Genomic DNA, 23,504 nt, shown 5'->3' on the forward strand with positions numbered 1-23,504 from the left:
ACTATTTGTATTGTTCCCTGGTTATATGACTTATCCATTGAGTAGCCCTAACAAACAATTTTTAATTGAATCTTATACTTAATATTTATGAAATTCAACCGTTAGTTAGTTAGTGGTTTCAGGTTAGGCTTAAGTATTTGATTTTAGGCCCTAACCAATTTGAAAATCAATTAGCATGCACGTAGACGTCCTATAATTACGTAAACGTTAATTATGATAAAGCAAAAACTCACTAGACAATTATTAATTTACAGGTGTGCAAAATGGGCCCAGAACACACGACGCGCGGATTTGAGAACGAAACCAAGTTCCTATTTACACCGTAATTGCCACTTGTGCAATATTCATTTCGAAGAATCTCAAATACTGATGGTCACAAGAAGATTGTATGGAATGCAGTCCCTACAATATTTGATGTCCCAAATCCACCACACCAAGTAGTTAATGTCCTATCTATCTGTGAAAAGATTTTTGTTTCTAACTTTAACAAATACTTACATACATCAAACATCAGCAGAAAAATAAAGTTAAAAATCGCTACCATGTTACATAGATTTGGTATGAAGTTGAATCTTTGTTCACCAGCAATTGAAACATTGCTAATTGAAACGTACGTAAACCTACGCATATTCTTTAACAGAGACATAATCAGTGATAAGAAGAAGAGTAAAAAATTAATTAAAGTATCACATTTATGAGGTAAGTCAAAGTTGTAGGAGGTCTGTACGCGCCCCGGTCTGTGCATTATCGGCTAGAAATGATGATCATTACGACGGTCTGGTATGATGATTGAATAATTGTAAATATGATGATTTTATTTCAATGTTTCTACATTTTTTATATTTCCTCTGGGTGGCCCGTGCATCATTTCGCAATAGTTATTGAGTTAATTTTAAACTGAGACTACTATAACATAACTTATTGTTATCTCAGGTTTTACATAAATTAAAATAATAAATGAATGTCATGGCGAATGATGGGTACATGTATGCCTAGTATGAATTGTCTCAGAATTGACTATCATAATCTGTTTCATATCATGCCTGTAGGCTTAAGCCTATGATTTTTTATAAATATAATCCGAAAAATTACTGCAATAAAATAGTCGAAGTAGTGATTTTAAAAAGTGACTTCTTGTTCTTTTTTAATTGTTTATAACACACTATTTGACTAATATAGTTTCCTAATCTGCACTGTTTTGCTGCTGGATGAAAGAACAACACATCAAGAACATAAACGGAATACGATGCGCTTAGTGTTAATACCAGAGGGACCGACTCTCGCATAAATAAGTAGTAGTGATGTGAGTGATGATTAGGCCTACTCCTAGATGATAATTTTGAGGATGATGATAAACATTCAATAATAACAACAATATTCAGTAATTAAAACAAATAGATATACAAAGTACAGGAAATAAGTATATCATTATAATTTAATCGCACATTACCACAATTATTGTGATGAAAAAAATTGAGTATTCAGTTACAATACAGTAGACGTATCTGATCCATAAATCTACTTGTTTAAGCGAGAGGGCGCCCTATAAAATGAGCTCCATGTGTGTTACATGAATTGCACGTAAAATTCCGAGAGTGTCCCATCTTTAGTATATAAGATCTTTGCTTGTTTAAGCGAGGGGGCGCACTATAATTTGACGCTTCTAAAGTGTTACGCATAAACGCGGGTAGTGTCACATCTTTAGTATATAAGATCTTTGATAAAAATACTGTAAGATGAGGGCGTATCAATTTGATCTCTGGTGCGCGTGCGTACAACTGAGGACTAGTGCTGTTCCGCCGTACCACGCCGAGAATGTTAAAGAGTCGCTATCCAATCGAGTTCGAACAATACCATGAAAGCCCCAGTGGTCTAATGGTTAGGACATCTGCATATCAAGCAGGCGGTCCGAGTTCGAGTCTCGGTTATGGCGACTTTTTCTCATTCTCACAGATTTCCTCATCTTTATCGTTTCAAATTAATTAATTAAATTTCAGTATATCACCCACCGGGCGGTTTAGAATTAATGTTCTTTGCCTGATTTGTTTATATATTTAAAAGTATCTCTTCGGAGCATCCCGCCTCGTGAATAAAAATACTGTAAGATGAGGGCGTATCAATTTGATCTCTGGTGCGCGTGCGTACAACTGAGGACTAGTGCTGTTCCGCCGTACCACGCCGAGAATGTTAAAGAGTCGCTATCCAATCGAGTTCGAACAATACCATGAAAGCCCCAGTGGTCTAATGGTTAGGACATCTGCATATCAAGCAGGCGGTCCGAGTTTGAATCTCGGTTGGGGCGACTTTTTCTCATTCTCACAGATTTCCTCTTTTTTATCGTTTCAAATTAATTAATTAAATTTCAGTATATCACCGGGCGGTTTAGAATTAATGTTCTTTGCCTGATTTGTTTATATATTTGGAATTATGATGAAATCGACAACGCCGAAAAAATGAAATCGATAGCAGAGTTTCAGTTATTTTTACAAAACGTTATTTGAAATACAACATCGATTTTTTATATATATTTTATTTCATTCATATTTTCTCTAGAAAAATGTGAACTATTATAATACCACAAAAAGACGCACGTATAGCGTGGTTGTGCCGAAACATGTGAAGTGGACTGTTACTTGTCGTTAGCTGAAAGGTTTTGTCGGCATTGCTGTCAGAAGAATAAATGCAACAGCGCCACCAATATGCAGTTGACGTCTCAACTTCAAATTTTTGTATTTTAATTGTTTTTCTAGATATGATATATACGTTACTTGTTTGAATATTTTTTTAACCTCAAACCTACGTTTATTTCTCAATTATCCTATACTATAAAGTATTATAATATTAGAGGTTTTTTTTTTTATAGAAGATCAATTTTAAGAAAACTCTAGTTATAATGTCAGAAAAATAATATGTAGAACAAATGACGATACGAAAATTTATCATTTGTTTTTCTACAACTCAAACATTTAATTGATTGTTTTACGTCCACATTTGTTAACATTTAACCCGTGTATACATGTATTATCACTCAGTTGTTGTTTCTTTTATTATTATCATTAAAATTATTCATTCATACACAGAAAGCAATTTTGGGTTAACAAAGAAGGCAACATGACTAACAACATCTATAGCAGTAGTACTTGTATGACTAGTGACATTCCAAGCAGTCAAATAAGTTGTATTAACACACAGCATAAAAGTGTATTGAAATTAAATATAAAAGTAAGAAGTTAAACAAAATTGTTTGTCTCTGCGGAAATCGCATAAATTTTAACCTCAGTTGGAGGTGAGTTCGTGGGTTACTTTCTAATCATTATAAATTAGTTAATCCGTCATCATCATCATAATAATCACCATCATCCTTCTCTTTATCATTATTACTATCATCAAAATCTTCAGTTGAAGGTGAGTTTGTTGGGTTACATTCAAATCATTATAAATTAATTAATCATTTATCATTGTCATTGTCCTCATCATCATCATCCTCCTCCTCCTCCTCATCATCATCATCATCATCCTCCTCATCATCATTATCATCATCACTCTTCTCCTTATTACTATCATCAAACTCTTCAGATTGAGGTGAGTTGGTGGTTATTTTCAAATCTTTATAATTAGTTATTCAGTCATCATCATCATCATCATCCTCCTCATCATCATTATCATCGTCACTCTTCTCCTTATTACTATCATCAAAATCTTCAGTTTGAGATGAGTTGGTGGTTATTTTCAAATAATTATAAATTAGTTAATCAGTCATCATCATTATCATCATAATCATCATCATCATCATCATCATCATCATCATCATAATCACCATCATAATCACCATCACCATAATTCTCATCATCATCATCAAATTCGACTTGTTCATGATATTCCTCAGTTTTTTGATGCATTCCTGCATCTTGATAACCTCCTTGCACTTCATGTGTCTCAACTCTAACAGATACATCAACTTGATCACCTTTTACACTTTGATTATCTTCTTCAGTAGCTTGACACCATGTCTTAACTTCGACATGTACATCAACCTTATCACTTTCTTCAATTTGTTCAGACTCGGAAGGTTGATCACATGTCTGAACTCTAGCACATGCATCACTGTTATCAGTTTTCTCAGATTCTTCCGGTCGGTCAGATCCTTCTTCATTTGATTCTTCCTTATCCTCAGATTTAAATAAAGATGAAATAGAACTTATAGAAGTACCTATAATGAAAATAATATGACATGACTAAAATCTACCATCAGTATTTTCTGATGAGTTATTAGCCGATTCTACTGTAAATATTTTCGAAGTTTATCATAAGCATATTTGGGTAATAGTACATGCATTTAATATAAAGAAAAGAAACATACCAATTTCTTTTTTTGCTTTCTCAAATATTCCATCATTAGTGTCAATGGATTTACCTTTGACAGCATCTTGTTTCTAAAACAGGAAATAAGCACGGTGTAAAAATAACAAAATATTAATAATTAATTTAATATCCTTGTACAGAAAACATTGATTGAGTTAACATATTGATCAAAAACAACAACAAAGTGATTAATTTCTGATGCATTTAAATTTTCATGTCAAACAGGTATAACACTATTCTATCATTCAGAAAGTTCAAAGTTTGTTCTGTACGCCTTGTGAGTAGGTCTACTGCAGTTTAAGAACATCCGATTTAATAAAACCTGAAAGTATAATCAATAAGGCATGCCGAATAAAATTGATGAAGATATTTCTAGACGCTGTTTTACAGCAACATTTTCAAAAAAGCAAAATTAATTATGCTAAAACATGATCACCCTCTGTAGTGAATGCAACTGGTTAAGGTCATGTAAGCGTCTCAGAAGCATGACATGCAAAGGATCATGAATCTGAATCTATTCTAAAATTACAACCAAAATAAGCATAATTCAACAATTCAACAACAACAATTCAATTTTTTTTTGGACAATTTTTACCATATGGTATAATACATTACAAAAAAAAGGTTACATTGCTTTCAATTATAGGATTATTGTGGTTAAAACTTTAGAAGTAACACGACTATTGTAAAGATGTTTACAGAAATCCTTTTCTAGCGGAGATAAATGCAGTCTTCTGCGCGCGTTCGAACTTGTGTGGTATAACGTTACATACTTCTGGAATTGTGCGGGTGCATCAGAGATCGTAATTATAAACAGATAGGTAAAAGAGAGTTAACAGATGATACAAACAGTTACGGCGGATTCAAATCAGATGATTCGGATGAGCTTAAATTCGTTGTGAACATAACTTGAGATACGATATTAGAAATATTAAATAAAAATACATATTGGTATCACATAATATACCTTTAGTTGCTTTTTTTGGCCACTGATTTTCATATTCGACATCTGACTGGATGGAGGTTGGCTGGGATGTTGATTGGCTTGTTGGATATGTGGTTGATAATGTTCCTCAGGTGTTACCGGTACTTGGCTTGGTGATTGATACTGAATAACATAACAATTTCTCTGGATAAGTTATTGATTACTTATCTAGAATTCAAAATTTAAATTATTAACACACCATTTTGTATAACACAACATTTTATAAAAAAAAGAATTAATTACTTGTGCAGCAGCTGGTGCAGGATCGGGCATAGGCATGGTAGGCTCTTCTGGATGTGGAGAACGATATGCCATTGGTGCCCCCTAAAAAAATAGTAAAAAGTATTCACTGTATATCGAGCTATTAACTTATAATCCCGTATAGAAAGAATTAAATAGTCATTCATTCTTATAAAACACACAAATCTTCCTGTGTGGGAAAAAGTTGCCAGCTATTCAAATGTATATACAGTATACCTTGCCTAATTTCAAGCCATCTGATTGGTCAACAGCTTCCCCTATGCCCTGATCTATTATAGTATTTTTAATTTTCCAACAAATGGGTACACCGATTATTGCCTTTTTATTTAGAGGACGCATTTAATGTACGCTCACTGATTAGTATCTCCCGATCACAATAGGCTACAACGGGTGCACCCTTGCCACTTCAATGGTTAATTTCATTTGAAATTCATTTACTAAAGACGAAATCAGTCATTTATAGTTTAATCTAGAATAGTACGTGTGTTTATAAAAAAAAAGACACAAACAAACTTTAATTTGCAAACGTAGAGTTACTCCTAGTTTGCCAAAAACAACTTTGCTAAATTTTCCTGGTGTAGACCAGTTGACAACCCTCGGCAAACTTTAGAAAATAAGTCAAAAGTACTGTATATACTAGTAAACCTTAGTTTTCAAACACTGAGTTTGCAAGCAAATGCTATTGCCCATGTATCTCAACCCATGAGTCAACAGACTGTAGTATTCTAAGAATGGCTCGTTCAACAATATAGGCCTATAAAACACTAAATATTTTGTTCAAGTAGATGATATCACATTTTCATACAAAAATAAATACGTAAATGCAAATATGAAAAGCAACGTAAACACTGTTGATTGTAAATAGTATGATAAATAAAAGATAAGGTAAACAATGCAAAAAATGAAACAAACAATTGAACATGAAAATACAATCAAAGTAGCTGTTATGACTAATTATTTGAATTGAATGATATATATACTACACAACAAATTGTGTTAGGTATAATAAATACTGATACTGAATCTGAGTGTTTTGTTTTGTGAGGGTCTATATGTATTTACCACAATTCAAATTGCATGATAATTCACTGTCCAAAGTCTTTGCCCACCCCTTATCGAATGTAACATTCATTGCGATTAACCTTTCCATGGCCTTTTGCCTAGAAATCAGATAAGTTCTATATTGATATTTGACTTTGTCTAGCACACACACTGAACTCATTTTAGGGCCTATTGTTAGACCATAAATGTTAATAAAACACTGATTCATTGATACTGAGCAATGTTCTAACCTTGTTTCGAACAAGAACAAAAATATTAAATGGATGCTTGCTCCAGAGAGGAGTGAAATTTGTTTCTCCTATTACTATAGGCCTATACAGCTTATCGACAGATGAGATGTAACATGTAAAGGACACAAAAATGAAAGAACAAGAAAGAAGAATACATTGAAGCAAAAAGTTAAATATCCTTTTCATCATCCTGGCTGAGACATAAGGCTGCAACAACGTCAACGTTTCGTCTTTTGCCATCTTGTCTGCTCTTTTCCATTTAAGGTTTAAAGCCAAAATTCACGATCCGCAACTAAACTTATTGATAATGAGTTTGAAGAATATGTGTAATAAACACAAATTATAAAGAATACACAAGAATATAAATATGTATATTAAATTATAATTTGTATAAATAATACACAATATAAAATTAATGGGTCTAATTTGATAATTATAATGGTTATTTTACAGTAAATGAGAGTTCTCTCAAAATGCTTACTGAAAGTGGGCTTGGGTTGTATGGAAGACCTGGAACTTCTGGGTTGTAGCCTGGTGTCGTCATACCAATCTATAATTTTAACAAATCATAAACAAAAATAAACACTACAAAACTATAACCTAAACAGAACACACAATACTATAGTCCATTGCCAGAACTCCTTTCCGAAAGACAGACTGGGTTCTTTAAAGTGCACATAATGTGTAGACTCAGTTTTAAGTCTTTCCTCTACCACCAGAACTGTGGTGAAATCGTTTTACCACTTAACTATTTAAAAAAGTATTATATTTCAGATCTATTTGATAAAAACTAATCAGAAGCAACAAATAAATAAATTATCGTACCGTTGGAGGATATCCAGTTGTAGGTGTTAGATGTGGAGAGACAGGTTGTTGACTCGGTGGGTACCACCCTTCTAGAAAGTCACCAGAGGGTTTGAGATTACCCTCGACAGCAGGTAAGTTTCCAGCACCAGTATAAAGCCTGTCAGACTGTGGCATAGGCATTGGTGGATTTCCATTTACTACTGCGGGTGGTGGGAGACAACTCGCTCCTGCAAATGGTGGAGGATAACCCGAATGTTGTTGAGGGGGATATGCTGCTCCTACTGCAGGTAGTGGAGGATAAGCTGCTCCCTCTACAGGTAGTGGGGGATAAGCTGCTCCTTGTACAGGTAGTGGGGGATAAGCTGCTCCTTCTGCATGTAGTGGGGGATAATCTGCCCCTTCGGCAGGTAGTGGGGGATAAGCTGCTCCTTGTGCAGGTAGTTGGGGATAAGCTGCTCCTTCTGCAGGTAGTGGGGGATAGGCTGCTCCTTGTGCAGATAGTGGCGGATAAGCTGCTCCTTCTGCAGGTGGAGGATGGGCTGCTCCTTCTGCTAGTGGGGGATAAGCTGCTCCTTCTGCTAGTGGGTGATAAGCCGATCCTGCTGGAAATGGATAATAATAATCCACTCCTCCAGCTGGCACAGGCTGTGGAGAATAACCTGGTCCACCTTCAGGTGCTGGGGGATAAGATCCATTTCCTGGTACAGCTGGTAAAGAAGAAGAATAGGTCACCCCTGAAACTGGTGCGGGGTACATTCCTCCTATATGTGGCGGGGGATTATGCGCTCCTTGTTTAATGATTCCTATATCTGTAAGCCTCACTAAATCTGAAACAAACACAAACTGTTATTAGCAAGTATTTGATTTCACCGTGCTTTACCACCGCAAAGTTCGAAACCGACGGTCGAGGTTGTCGGGACATAGGAGAAGTCCAGTCTGTAGCCAGGAGTCTCTCCCACAAAACATTAATTATCCTGCCGGAACAATCGTGCTGGACGTATAAGTACACAGTAAGATTACAGGAAAACTTGTAAGTGTCGTTATTCAGAGTACATGTGACACGAATACGTCATAATAATACACATTTGCCACCCCACAGACCTTTGCCTCCAGTTACCGCCGAGTCGACAATTAGTACGATTTTCAGCGTGATCATTTATATGTAGAATAAACATCCCTTAAAAAATGGTACAAGCCAACTTGTGTTTATAGCACCCACTTAAAAAGATAAGCCCGGCGAGTCCTGTGCGTGTTTATCAAAGCAAATATATAAATTAATAGTTCTTATACTCCAACATAACAAACAACTGCTTCTTATTCAGTTATACGAACCACTTTGATTGTTTTTCAATGATAAGCTGTTTAAAGGTCGTTAAAGCTTACAAAGAATAATTAGTCTAACTAAAACATTAATGACGCATCTGAAATATAAAATATCACGGACAAGAATACAGAAATGAGCCTAAACATTAGCACGCTTAGGGCAATGTAACTGTAGGCCATATTGTAGAGCTGAATATTGGCACTTTACTACAGCGTACGGGGCACCGTTTGGGACATGTATAATTATGTTGCGATAGGCCTACATAAATTGTGTGTAGAGGACTACCCAACGAAAAATCAGCGAAATACGCTGTACTATACTGTACAATAAAAGTCAAGGATGATAAATATGTCAATTGAATAACAAATAAATAATATAAGTTAAAATTGTTTTCTGTCCATTTTATTTCCAATCTATTCCGTGAATGATTAAAATGACAGGGAAAAGTGAATTTGTCGTGCATTGGTCTAGCTAACAAACGTATTGTTCATGTCCTCTTTTAAAAACTGAAAATTTTAGATTTTTAGCTATAAATAGACATAGGCAATGATTATGAATCAATCATCCATTATCCTATTGTTATATTAATGTTTTGTTATTGATATTCTGTTGTTTGATTCGTTTTACGCACTAAAACATAAAGCGAAAGGCAATCATAATAAGGAAGAAAACACTGAACTAACTGTAACTTCGTCGATTTTGTAGTGGTATATCAGTTCTATGAATACAACTAGTATGCCTGAATTCATGAAGTCTGTCTTACTCTTAGTGCTTGTTTGCCAAGTTGTCCTAATTGGGCACAGTGCCCACCGTGAGTAGGCCTACTCATGTTTCGTTTAAAATTAACTTTTGGGTATCAACAATTAAATTATTCAGAGACTAGCCTACTAAAACTTCGGATCGTTCCATCTAAATATACATTAAATGTTCACCACCAAAAAGGGATTTTGTGCTATTAAAGAATTTTTGTAATAGGGCCGGGGTGGAAAGAGGCCTTAGCCCCACCAGGAGATACATTTTAAGAAATTGAAACTCTTTTTGTTGCCTAAACAATCTTTTTTTATTTTCTGTGAATAATACTTCTATTAGAAAAAGTTAGATTTTTATGAGAAATTGTTATAAATATAAAACTATACACAATAAAGATATAAAGTGTGAATATCATGTAAGAAAATTATAGGCCTAATTATGTTTTAATAATAATGTTTTTCTATGTAAAAAATAAAAGATAAAACTATTTCTATGTAGGCCTATATGTTTTCATAAGGAAATATGATGTGTTTTTAACAAAAATAAAAGTCGGTGAAATCCTCACAAAATGGGGAGAGAGAAGAAAAAGCTTACCTCTAATATACTGTGACAACTAAAATCATGTTGATTTTTTGTAATTGTATTTCTTTTGTATTTGTATAGTGGTTTTGAGTGTTCAGGACCGGATTGTTACGTGATATACCATGTGAATGGAGGATGGAAATACCAAGAGCCAGGTGGAAATACCCGTGATACACGTACGTAATGGCAATATTATTATGTATTGTCCCCCTGAAAAATAAGTTTTACAATTTTGTTGTTGAATATGCCATTTTAATGTCACATAATAGTTATCCACTTGTGAACAAAAATTGGATCTAAACAATATTTATCTGGAAAAACTGTGATTTAAAGCAAAAAATGATCAAATTTGTTGCCAGCCAATGGATTTTCGGTTGAATTTAACTATTTTTTATGTTATTTTATAAGTGAAAACATTTCGGGTTTTTTTTCTACGGAAGTGATTAACTTTATCAAAACTACAAAATAACCTATTCAAAGTCTGACTTAATTAATCTTCATTTTTCATGTTTTTTGGGGAACAATATATCTTTAAACATTTTACTTACATAGGCTTATTATGTATTGTATTTGAAGATTAGTAGGCCTATAGGTGATTCGTTCTATTGTGATTGAAAGAAAACCCGATTTATTTAATTCTTCTTTCTTTCTCTCTCTTTCTGCTTGGATGGATACACGCGCTTAACATGAACGTGTTTGTTGCACGATCATTTGTTTTGATCTGAATTCAAAGGTGATTTTAAGCGTCATCGCACTTACAATGACGTCATCTAGGTACACAATTCTATCCGCTTTCTGTACTCTTTTTGACAATTAGTCCGACCAACTATTTTTCTTTGGCCCGGAATATAAACAACATCTTTTTTTAAATGTTAAATGAAATGGCCGATTTTGCGATGTAACGCTTCATTCAATTATTGTTGAAACAATAATTTTATATTTACAATTCCAATAATACAATACAATTTTTAATACGGTAGTGAATTGTGTATAATATGGTCACGTAATAACTCGGTAATGGAATATTTGACTTTTATTTGCCTTTTTCAGCTGTCGATGATGTATATGGCAACCCGAATTGCTATAAATTTGTTCAAGTGACCAAGAAACAGAGATCGTGTATTGACACCCAACGAGAATGTGAATTGATTGGCGGGAACATCACTGTCATAAATAGTAATGATGAATACCATCAATTAATAGATAATGTTTTAGAAATACTCTATCTCGGCTTTAGTAGTAAATTTAATGTCCATCTGCAGAGGAACTTCTCGAACGGGTGCGCAATAATCGAGGTGTATGATAGTCGGAACGAGTAACATAATTAATGAAAACATGGACTGCTCAACAACTGATGAGGTAAACACCATTATCTGCGAATCTACTGGTGAGTGTATGACACACATACTTAAGAACAGTATCTGTCTAAATAAAATACCAAATCCAACCAATACCATAATGTAAATTTAGAGATGGCTCCAAAACATCTTAGATATTCAAATGATATACGGTATTCTTTATTCATCATCATTCCAGGCTATGATGCCTGGCTTTATTTATCTTTAGGGCACGGGCCAATTAATCCACACATATTTTACAGTACAATCGTAATGAACTTTCTCTTATTAACAATAAAAATTAAAATTTTGCCATATAAGCCGATATATATATAATCAATAAATCGATTTAAACAAAATTACGTCACACACAATAACAATTTATAATGAGGGTCAGTCTTATCTAACTATTCACGTTAAGCCTGTCTCCACTTAGCGCTTTTCGAAAGCGTTTAGCATTATGCGCATGTGCGGATGCACACAACCAATAGAACTCAAGAATGTTTGATTCGCGCGAATAATATTCATACTAGTGGAAAACAGAATTTAGACTCTGGTATTTACCATTAAATTGTACATACAGGAGTCCATCTAAAATAAATATATTTTATACTTTAATATTAAAATTATTTATGCATTTACATGTAAGTATTTATCTATACTATATGTATGTATATATACATATATATATGCTCTGCTAACTTTTCTGGCTGTTTTGCTTTTTTCCATTGAGATCCACCAGCCACTGATACACCCACAGCATTGTCATTTTTTCAGTAATTTGCCTTTGTATTTATATATATATAAATTCCTTCACTTGCACTGATGAAAGGCTAGTGTTGCCCGAAAGCTCTGCTAACTTTTCTGGCTGTTTACTTTATCGTTTTGATTTAGCTTTTCGCTTTTTATTTTTGTATCTCCATTGAGATCCAGCCACTGATACCCACAGCATTGTCATTTTTTTCAGTAATTTGCCTTTGGATATATATATATGTATATATACATCTATTATTAATTATTATTACTATTATACTATTATTTATTAGTAATTAAATTTATCATAATATGATTTGTTTTATTTGAATAAAATTTAAATATTATAGTTATACAGAGAGTAGAGCTAGATAGGCATGAAGTTGCCTTTTCTCTTCTTCCTTTTCATCCAATTATTTAAATGTTTTATATAATATAATGTTATATTTATGTATTATGTTTTTAATTTTTGGATAAATAAAGAAAGAAATCAAGAAATATTATTCAGTCTGATGGATATCTGCTGACATCCAAAGCTGCATAATATTTTAATAAGAAAAGTATTTAAGTAAATAAGTACATAGTTGGCATTGAGTAATACGTATTATTATTATGGTATGTTTTGTAGTCTGCTTGATCGAATACACACTACTGCATTAGGTTAAAAACAAGAAAAAAACTTAAATGTTGTGTCACGCACACTCATAATAATTATTTTAAAAAATATTTTTCGTTGTCACTAAATTTTGAAATATTTATAACCTTATAGGTTTAGATCCTGGAATATGCCCCGTACCGGTGGATCTAACAACTAGAGCTGATGTTAAGATTGGTGCTACTACCACCACCACAAATGTAAATACGAATACACCAACCGATTTGTTTGAATGTAATGAGTGCTATGGTGTAGGCCTAGTGGTTGCCCGGATAAGTGTGTCGTCTGCTGTCATCATTACTATTGAAATTATAGGTTTTGTTTTCATTCTACGAAATAAGTCAACAAAATCAGACAGAAACCATGGCAAAGGTAGGACATACAAGTTACACAATCTATAATATTGTTATTTTTGTACACGGATTTGATAAATATTATTAGCTGGGCATGTAGGCTACCATTAACTGATTGCCGGTTTTAAATCATTATGCAATATTCGTTCTTTTTGGAATGTTCACCTATGTACTAGGCCTAGGACTCCCAACACGAAAATGAACCTGTGTACTTACGTACTTATTTTACAGAATTTTACTGGTAATTTAAAGTTACTAAAGTTGATGGTTATCATTATGATAATGCTTATTTATGTTGTAGTTAATGAGGCGTTTATGATGAAACCAAGGCTGTCAGCAGTAGTAATGACCTACCAATCTACCAGGATACAGTGCTCCATGATACTGTGGAAGCTGCGGCTGCAGTTGGTGCTAGTGTAAACTCTGACAGATGTCCAACTTATGAAAAAGTTCATTAAAAGAATATTACTTAACTTACAAACTTTGTAGTCGAACTAGGAAATCAACAGAGGTGGTTCAATAAAAATTATATAGACGTATTTTATTAGATTTTGATACCGATTAACCTGTAACACCCCTATACTAAAAGATCATTTGAATTAAAAATGGGTTTCCTCAAGAAAGATAGAGAGAAAACAATTAAGTATTAGCCTACTACGCTATTTTGATTAATGCATTTAAACTGGATTCATTTTGTTTCACTGTGCTTATCCTCCATTCTAACTTGTAACACTTTAGAATTTCAGTATTTTCATTTGCCAGACATTCCTCTCATTCGTGAATATATTTCATCCCAGTCGAGAAATAACCCTTGGAGATGACGCTGAATTGGACCCCCTGCTTCAAAAGCTGTTCGACCATGTAATACTCGAGTATTGTTAACAATAATTGCTTCACCTATAGACCGAAAAAAAGAACGTTATATATTTATTATTAATATTTATTGGTGTTTATTTTATGATATTTTTTCATAATTTGGCAACATTATAAAAATGGTCTATATGGGGAAAGTGTAAAGATATACATTTATGCCGGTTATAAAAACTCAAGTTGTCAAATTAAATAGACGATATTAGGTTCTGTCTACACTATCAAATTTAACATGATGATGTCATATCACTACCATATTTGGGCATCACTTCCATATTTTGGCACATCACACTTTTTTGTCAACTAGTTTCATAGTGTAGACAGCTTTAGGTTGCATTATTTAGAATAAAAGTTATTTCAATCTCATCTCATACCTGGCTGTAGTTTCAGAGATATCAAATTGTTTCGACTATAGAGGCTGTCCAGGAAAGTCTTCATCGCTTTATACACTTTCTTGACGTCTTTAACCTCGACGCTCATACAAGTATCTTGTTGTGAATAGGCGAATACAACATTTTCGACATGATCACTATTGCTCATTCTAAAAGAAAAGCAACATTGATAAAACATTAATAGTTTAATAATTAAATTTATTAATTAATTTGGATGAAACCATGTAGACTTACTTTTAAAGCACCATGGCAAAAAATACTTCACTTTAAGTTGTTTAAAGGATAATTTTCTTAGTGGTAAAAGTAATCGATGTAGGCATAGGGAATAGTTCTCCGGTTAGTATCTAGTTGTCCAGATGGTTGAGAGATGTGTGTAAAAAATAATATTACAAATAATAAACCTTATAATTGGTTTCCAAGCCCGAAGAAGGTACTTAGTCTTTGATACTGAGTGGATTCCTTCATATACATTTGCCACTGGCACGGTACTGAGTATTTCAAACGTTTCTGGATCGTCCCTTTTTAAGTCGTAAGCCACTTTAAAACCATCTGCAAACTCACTTAGTCCGCCATTAACACTGTCTTGTATACAATGTAGAAGTTGAACCTAGTTTTAATAAAGTTATTTATATGTTAAATAGAATTATGTTAAACACTAATGTTACGCACTGAGATACTGGAAAACCCCCAAAATGCCTCAAATGTCTGACTTTACATATTACTGTAATTTGTTGCATTATATTTGATTTTTTGTTTCAATAAACAATATAGGCTTGAGGTAAATTTTACATCCAACCTTTATGAACCCAACGAAACAACCAATAAACAATCACATACAATATTTCTAAAACATTTAACCATTTGATGCTTTGTATCTTGTGGATTGGTGGTTGCACGTGTTGGTAGACCTATAGGCGATGAGGGGATTCCATCCAAATTATTCCAATAATTATCCTATAACTTATAACATTGTATTTTTATATACTCCTTGATTTCATTCGTTGTCTCTGACCAAAGTCACGGCCACGTTTACTTCATTATGTTTCGGCATCCCGCTGATTATTAATATAGATCATTCACATACAAAGGGAAGACAGCCAATGTTTTAAACCCCATTTCGTTGGAAATACTCGGCTCTACATTGTTTGTATGATATATAATAACTTCCACTCCCTCTCGAAAAAATAAACACTTTTGACGCATAGTTTGTTGTTAATATACAAGTGGGGAATCCCTTTTAGGGCGTAGATTTAATAACCTACCAACTGGTTCTACGACCCTACGGTAGAAATCGCAAAGATAGCTTACCTATTTCCTAAATTAACTTAACTCAATATCTTTCAAAATAAAATAAAAACAATATTTATTTCATCAAAAACAAAAACAAAAATCCGCAGAGTTTCGAACCCAAACTAGCGCTTAGAGTAATCGAACAGAGCATTACCCGTTACAAAATACATGACTGAGCAGTCGGACAATAGTCTATTTATACGTACTTCATATTACGTAATTCATCGTTATGTCATAAATATATTCATGATCGTCAAAGTTGGTATTAACCTGTTTATATCCAAGATGACCGGTTAGTTCAGTCGACAGAGCAGCGTCGTGTTAACAACACGGATGTCATAGGTTCGTGGTGGAAAAGATTTAAAGCTACTGTGTTTGGGGTTCACAGAATTATACGTCCCCCTTTCCACCACACAAGCAAGTCAATGCATCTGGTGATGCCGTGGAAACGACACAATGTCTCTGCCACAGCATTGAGGTCGTTTCCACGACATTACCAGATGTAGGGAGAGGACACTATGACAATAGTACAAGGTCACTTAAATTTTGGTTCAGTCAGTATTTTTTTTCTGTGGATTCGATCTCGTAAATGTTATGCTTAGCGCCCTCAATTTTAAGAACATATGTCAGCACATTAGGAACAAATGTAGAACATTGTAAAGATGATGGATGGGGTGTGGGTGTTTCTGTAAGATCAAATACGCAATGTTGGGTCGCGAAATTCCCAAAATAGGATCATGGGGTCGCGGTCAAAAAAAGTTGCGGAACGCTGACTTAAAATATCATTTGTCGATGTGAAATTCACCGACATTCAGTGACTGGAAAATATTTCCAACAAATTGGGTGTTTTTATAAACCATTAGGCCTACTGTACAACTGGCACTAACCCCAGGTCCATATGAGTAATACGAAAGGTCCGTGTGAAGCTCCAATGGATAGCCAGTGTAAGCTAAGTCGGTGGCTTCAGACGTGGCTTTCACAGCGAAGTCAGACCTAAAAAAAGAGAAATTTACTTCACGTTATCACAACATTAAAATAATTACAGATTTAATTATAAGTATATAATTATTTTAGTAGTGTGCTTTGGTCGTCGTACTGTTCGATTCCAGTTTCCCGTCACTGTGGTTGTTTGAGCATTCGTTATGTACCGTACAGTACATGTCGGTCTGTCTGTCTGACAATTAATCTATTATTTTATTTAGTTTAAAACTTATCATCATTTGTAACTACACCAGTATATAGGTATATATCAATATACGACAAAAGCATTACTGAAGTATAAAAGATGGATTATCGTTGGTGTCATATGCTGGTAAATTGGTCAATTTTATTTTTGTCAATTTTTAAATTTGGTTTGGGCATCTTAAGTGCGTCATCATACTAAACAAAATTGTGTAAAATTATAATAATATTAGTTTGTTTTGTGAAGTTGTCTGTTTATCCCTAAATATTAAAGGTCGAAATCTAGGCAGTTTTATCAAAAGCACAAAGCATCGTTTTCAATCTCTATTATAACAAGGATTAAACACCGTCCAAGCGAAACGCATAAAAGTCATTCACCATGGTGGTAACTGTAACGTAACGTGAGCCTATTCTCTTCCATAAGAATCACAATAATACAAATGGTTAGACTAAAAAAGAAAGGTTTGGGTCCGAATGTAGTATTATTATTTTTTTAAATATATTTATTTTTATTTCCAAAAGAGTTGATTGATTTATTTGAAAACGGTGTGTTAAGCTACTTCTTGTATATTATCATCTTACCCATGACACGTCATTCGTGGATGTGTCACCCAATCTGCCAATCTGGTCAGATTACCAGCATGGTCCCCAAGACCGTTCAAGATACAGATTCCGTGTGTATGAAGACTTTCAAGCCATGAGTACAACCACGATTCATCAGACATAACATCATGAAAAGAAAATGTCGGTATCTTATCTCTCGTCATCTCAGAACCCCAGTACCTCAAATGAAGTCCATCAAGTGGATTAATCGAAGCTGGGAATTTGACGTCTTTTAACAACTTCAAAGGATATTTGCTCGTGTGTGCGTCTGACCATTCTACATTAATTGATTGATCATCGTGCATGCCAACGTTTAATGGGTAGACATCTATATCAAGCTTTTTCAAAAGTGTGAGTTTCTGTCCAGCGGTTTCTTGGTAGCAAGAATGACAACGACAGTTATCACGTAACCAAATAAACGGACACTGAATCTTCATGTCCCCTTCCTCTAATACTATAGTTTCAGAAGTAGTATCAATGATGATATTTGTAGACATTCGACGTCTCTCTATATTACCGGATGAGCTATATAAACGTCCATAATTCTGACTAGAGAAACTATATGTATCAGCTACAGGGATACATCGTAAAACATTTGTCAAGTTAAAGCGGTAACAATTTCGCAGCATTTTGGTACATTTGATCAATCAAAAAACAACGAGTGCACTGAATTACTGTCGACTCATCAAGGGCAAAAACGGGGAAAAAAATGACAAAGGACTGTACCACTGTAAAAGTGGGGATGCTGTAAGCCTACGGTATATATATTTTTTTATAGGCCTACCAATCATTTCATGTCTGTGTACATACAGGTTTGTCGTTTCTATACCAATGATGGTTTTTGCAGCTCTGCTAAAGTTGCACGATTTTGGATCTTCTCAAGTTTAATAATGTCCAGGAAACATAAGATAGATGCCTTGGGCCACGGGGTTGGTAAGGTAACAGAACAAACTAGAGTGAAGGCCATTGTCGAATCGACATACCATAGATTAATTAGCTTTTTCCAAATTACTACTAACAAATTATAACAGAAACATTTTTTTTATAACAGTAATCTATGGTGGAGGTGAATTCAATATAAGTGATCCAAGGTATAAGAGTGAAATTATGATTATGTTGTACCTCTATGATATATTTTCATTAAAGCGTAACACTTGTTCGAATCATAATTTGCATAACACTATTCCAATCACTTCCACATATGTTAACAATGTATTTCTAAAAATAAATGTAGGATTTGATGGGTTTTTTTAAAAGCCGTTGCTGTGCTTTAGAAATTGACTAATATCTATTTAAAGGTGAATAGGGCCTAACGGGACCAGATTATGTTACGTTCAGTTTAAGGTTAGATTGATTACTTACGGGTTGAATTACTGATACACATCGCTTATAAAATAGTGCGGCCGATTTTGTAAACCCGGAAAGAGTGATGATTCTCTAGCTACATATTTTTATTTAATTATCATTCTGTTTTATTTGTTGTATTTGGTACGCTTCACGATCAACATTTAGCATATATTTTGCATATGCTACTATAATATTTAAGTTTTACAATAAGAATATTAACGGACTAAAATAGTAGGCTAGTATAAGTTAAGCAAGGTATTATTAGGCCTATTATTTTTTTTTATTTCAGATAGTAGTAAGTAAGTAAGCCAACTTTACTTGACTTGGCCTAGCCACCCCAGCCTCAACCGCTAGTATTGAACTACTAATAGTAGATCTATAGAGCTGGCTAGCATCTTTGTTCAAATTAAGAGTGACCACGAGTGAAGAAGCAAAAGGCGCGATACTCGCAAATTCGAGGCCTCTATTAATAAAGCCTATAGCCCAAATATATGACGTTTTTAGTCGCGTGGACGCGACTCTATAGTTCACTATGTCGGTCGGTCTGCCGGTCTGTCGGTCTGTCTGTCGGTCCGGTATCACTAAAGCGTTTTATCGCTTTCTGACCTTATCTTGATATCAGTTTAATCTAGCTAAGTCAATTGTTCACAGTATATTCCTTATGGCCAGGAATCGATGTGGTTATGTTTTCACGGTGCGCAATAAAAAATTACGCGGTGTACGCACGATTTAACGAAATCACGTTTGTAATCATATCTTCACAACCATGAATCACAATTAAATAAAATTTGGTACTCATAAATTTCAGGGCATAAATAATCATATGGCAATACAATTACATGCGTAGCGCATGTAACGCATGCGTACGCGCGCTTAAAAGTTTCAAAATTTATTTTCGATGAAATAAGAGTACGTTTGAGGCAATCTTAAGCGTTTACAAAATTGCCATGAGTGCGCAGATTTTTGCGTGGGCACTGCGCGTTAAATGTTATTGCGCACTCTTTTTGCCCGATTTCTGTTTTCTTGACTTACTTTTCAACTCGAAATTACGTTATACGAGCACGTCAAAAGTGACAGGCTACGCACGTGTAAATTAAAAAAATATAAATGTTTTTAAACATTTCAACATTTTTAAACATGTTCAGTAATTTCGATCAGTTGGTAGGTTGGTCGGTCGGTCGGTAAACACTAATGAGCACGCGACTGCAGCCATCTATATGGCCTTGTTAACAACATGGTCAACTATTATTGAAAGCTGAAGTGTTGATAATATATTGATATGGGCATCTTTGTAAAAATGTCTAGTACTGTAACGTCTATAAACAAGAAACTTCTGTATGTCACGAGATAAGTTAGATTTATGTTTTTCAGTTACCTTACGATCTTTTTTACAATACAATAGAAGTTCATCAGTGCAGAACACGCTTTATATTTCTGTATGTACCAAGTGGTAGTCTGTGATTGGATACTCACTTGCACACACGGTATCACTTGTTATGCAAATTAGCAGGATAGAATGTTCTACCACGGGTTTAAATCAGCAGTTGCACAGTTCGGGGCGTAGAGAATAGATGTGGGCTAGGAGAGTGTTGATGTACACCTTAGCTAAGGCACATTATTCAGAATACATAGATAAAAGGTAGCTAATGCTACACGTTAAAACTGTGAACTCAATAAGCCCAAGTGGAGAAATAACGACCGTGAGTACTACTATCGTTATAAGAGTAACTGTAAACTATTTATTAGTATAATTGTGTTCTACTTATGGAATCGTAAATATTAGAAAATGCATGTTTTATGTTACTATAGATGGTCGGAGGAGAAGCTGATCTCCATATAAAGTTATTTGTAATAAGAAGTAGTGTAGAGGCACGTCGAAGATAAAGTCTTCTAGTGATCATTGCAGTATTGGAACACTGTGGAACAATTCATTGTGAACGCCGAAGTACACGGACAGAGTCACGTGGACTGTTATTTTGCATTGAATATAGCCATTTGAAACGAACTGTATTTGTTGGACTATTAAATCATTTAAACATATTATTATTACTAGTTTGTGTTTGTGTCTGGCAGTAATATCGTGACACTGTACTATTAGTATGCTCATTGTTTTAGTCGCGTGCAAACGCGACTCAACAGCTCATTATGTCGGTTTGTCGGTCGGTCGGTTGCTCTAATTTGAGCACGCGACTGCAGCCATGTGTATGACCTTGTTGTGAAAGATAGCAAACTAAAACATGTTGATTCACTGAAAGAAAGATAATCTTTCATCTGGTGGAAATAATTTCATGATCCGGATTGAGCCATGTATAGGTTTTACCGTAGGCCTATTTCCCAAATTTGCAAAAGCTTACCTCTAATAATTAAAGAAAATAAAAAATGAAGAAATGTCTTAGATATTTATTCTGATGACTAGATACAAGATAAAGTATAAATTATTATAACAATTTTTTAAAAAACCATTATTATGTAGGCCCTATATAAGAAAATGTACACAAGCAAAGAATTATCAAAGATAGGTCATCTTCTTATATTCATCTCCCAAAACACAGGACTACTATATTTTACCAAAGTATTAGATACTCTGGTGGAAAACTTTAGAATGTTTTGCCTCATTCGTTACAAAACGTACATAATGTAAATAATTTCAAAAAAACTGCAAAATATTATTTATTATCAAACAATACTTAGCTGCCATGTTTTTTTTGTTAATATATTTACATTTAGCAATATTGAAAATGTATTAATATGATTTATACTACAATTGAAATGTACCGCTTTACGTTTTATTGTTATATTCATTTCTGTGGCTTATTTATATGTTATGTTTGCTTTTGATTGTTTTGTTTGGGCGTCCCAGACACAAGCTTTGCTTTTTTGATGACGCCACCATTTTGGAAATAAATGTTGATTTTGATTGATTGATTGATTGATTGCGAGCCATAACATAGATTTAGTTTCTAAATCTTCCTTTGAATAATACTTCTATTAGAAAAAGTTAGATTTTTATGAGAAATTGTTATAAATATAAAACTATACACAATTAAGATATAAAGTGTGAATAGCATGTAAGAAAATTACAATTATGTTTTAATAAAAATATGGTTAAATATGTAAAAAATTGAAACATAAAACTATTTCTCTATGTATATGTTTTCATAAGGAAATATCGTATCTCACATCACGAACTAACACGCTAGTTAGTTCTGATTATGATGTGTTTATTAAAAAACTAAATTCGGTGAATCTTTTGTATTTGTATAGTGGTTTTGAGTGTTCAGGACCGGATTGTTACCTGATATGCCCTGTGAATGAAGGATGGAAATACCAAGAGCCAGGTGGAAATACCCGTGATACACGATGTAAGTAGAAGATGGGGTAAACCAGGCCAAAAAGGAAGGTCATACCCCCAGGGCAGGAGTATTCCAGACCCAAAAGGAATGTCATATCCCCAGGGTATATATCATATTTTCTATTGTTTAATTTCCTGTTATTGTAATATTAATTAGTGAAAGGTCATTCTTTGTTAGGTTAGAGGTTTGTTATTGTTATTTTGGCGGGGTTTTCGTTTTGGCCTGGGTTATAATTGTAGTTAGTGATGAATTTGTATTTAAAAAAAAATTAATGAAGGTAATTCTTTGTTTGAGGATTGCTATTGTTATTTTTAGGCGGTTTGACCATTGCATAGGTCACTTTTGTTTAATATATCCTAATTTCTTTTGTTCATTGTTCTTTTTGTTTGGTACAAGATTATAGTTTTGTTTTTGATATTTTAACGCCGTTTCTTTTTAGACATTGTAAGAAAAGGGACTGCTTTTTGTGTTCTTTCCAATTGCCTCGTCTATTTTAGCGTAGAGTTACAGTATTTCACTATGTCTGGAAGTATAGTTTTTTCGCAAGATAGTTATGTAGATACAGTTATAATTAGTAGCGATGATGAGGAGACTGTTGTTACAGGTAGCGATATCGGTGATCGGTACATGCGGACTAATGAGGGTGTACCCGCCGGTGTTGATGAAGGAGACGAGAGGGGTAGCCGAGCTACAAGTTGTATATTTACGTACGTAGATGAGGTGGAGAGATAATTTTTATTGAAATTGGAATATTTAGCCAGAGAAGTGTTTGTTTCTCAAGTGTTAAACAAGTGTTGGATGTTAAGTAAAGCGGCTTGTTATGGCTGCTGTATGAAATCTCCAGAAGAACAGATTGAATATTTTTATCGGGAGGTTCTGGATAAAGATTATGTTACAGACGATACCATGTACAGTGAGCTGAATATGCACGCGGAATATTCATTACCTAGGTATAGACATTTTGTTTACTTTCTCGTAAATACCATGACTAATTCAGAAAATCTTT

General features: G+C 34.0%; 1 protein-coding gene and 1 long non-coding RNA gene across 2 annotated transcripts; both read right to left on the reverse strand.

Moving 5' to 3' along the window:
- Window positions 1-4,367: 4,367 nt before the first annotated feature.
- LOC140052655 (uncharacterized) lies at window positions 4,368-5,625 on the reverse strand. Its single transcript, XR_011845643.1, has 3 exons — window positions 5,591-5,625; window positions 5,330-5,470; window positions 4,368-4,433 (listed from the first exon to the last, which is right to left on the reverse strand). It is a non-coding gene; the product is annotated as an uncharacterized lncRNA (long non-coding RNA).
- An 8,362-nt stretch (window positions 5,626-13,987) lies between these two features.
- Window positions 13,988-18,475, reverse strand: LOC140052096 (gamma-butyrobetaine dioxygenase-like). Its single transcript, XM_072097499.1, has 5 exons — window positions 17,778-18,475; window positions 16,901-17,006; window positions 15,125-15,330; window positions 14,706-14,872; window positions 13,988-14,358 (listed from the first exon to the last, which is right to left on the reverse strand). The coding sequence occupies exons 1-5, from the start codon at window positions 18,425-18,427 to the stop codon at window positions 14,213-14,215; spliced, it is 1,275 nt and encodes a 424-aa protein (XP_071953600.1). The 5' UTR covers window positions 18,428-18,475; the 3' UTR covers window positions 13,988-14,212.
- Window positions 18,476-23,504: the final 5,029 nt, after the last annotated feature.

This window comes from Antedon mediterranea, chromosome 6 (genome assembly GCF_964355755.1).
Source record: "Antedon mediterranea chromosome 6, ecAntMedi1.1, whole genome shotgun sequence".
Classification (NCBI taxonomy): domain Eukaryota; kingdom Metazoa; phylum Echinodermata; class Crinoidea; order Comatulida; family Antedonidae; genus Antedon; species Antedon mediterranea.

Coding starts and splice junctions, on each gene's coding strand:
- LOC140052096 (XM_072097499.1), bottom strand. CDS start 18,427: ATGCTGCGAAATTGTTACCGCTTTAACTTGACAAATGTTTTACGATGT. Junction 17,007..17,777: donor CCACGAATGACGTGTCATGG/GTAAGATGATAA, acceptor CTCTTTTTTTAG/GTCTGACTTCGCTGTGAAAG. Junction 15,331..16,900: donor ATTACTCATATGGACCTGGG/GTTAGTGCCAGT, acceptor TATTAAAACTAG/GTTCAACTTCTACATTGTAT.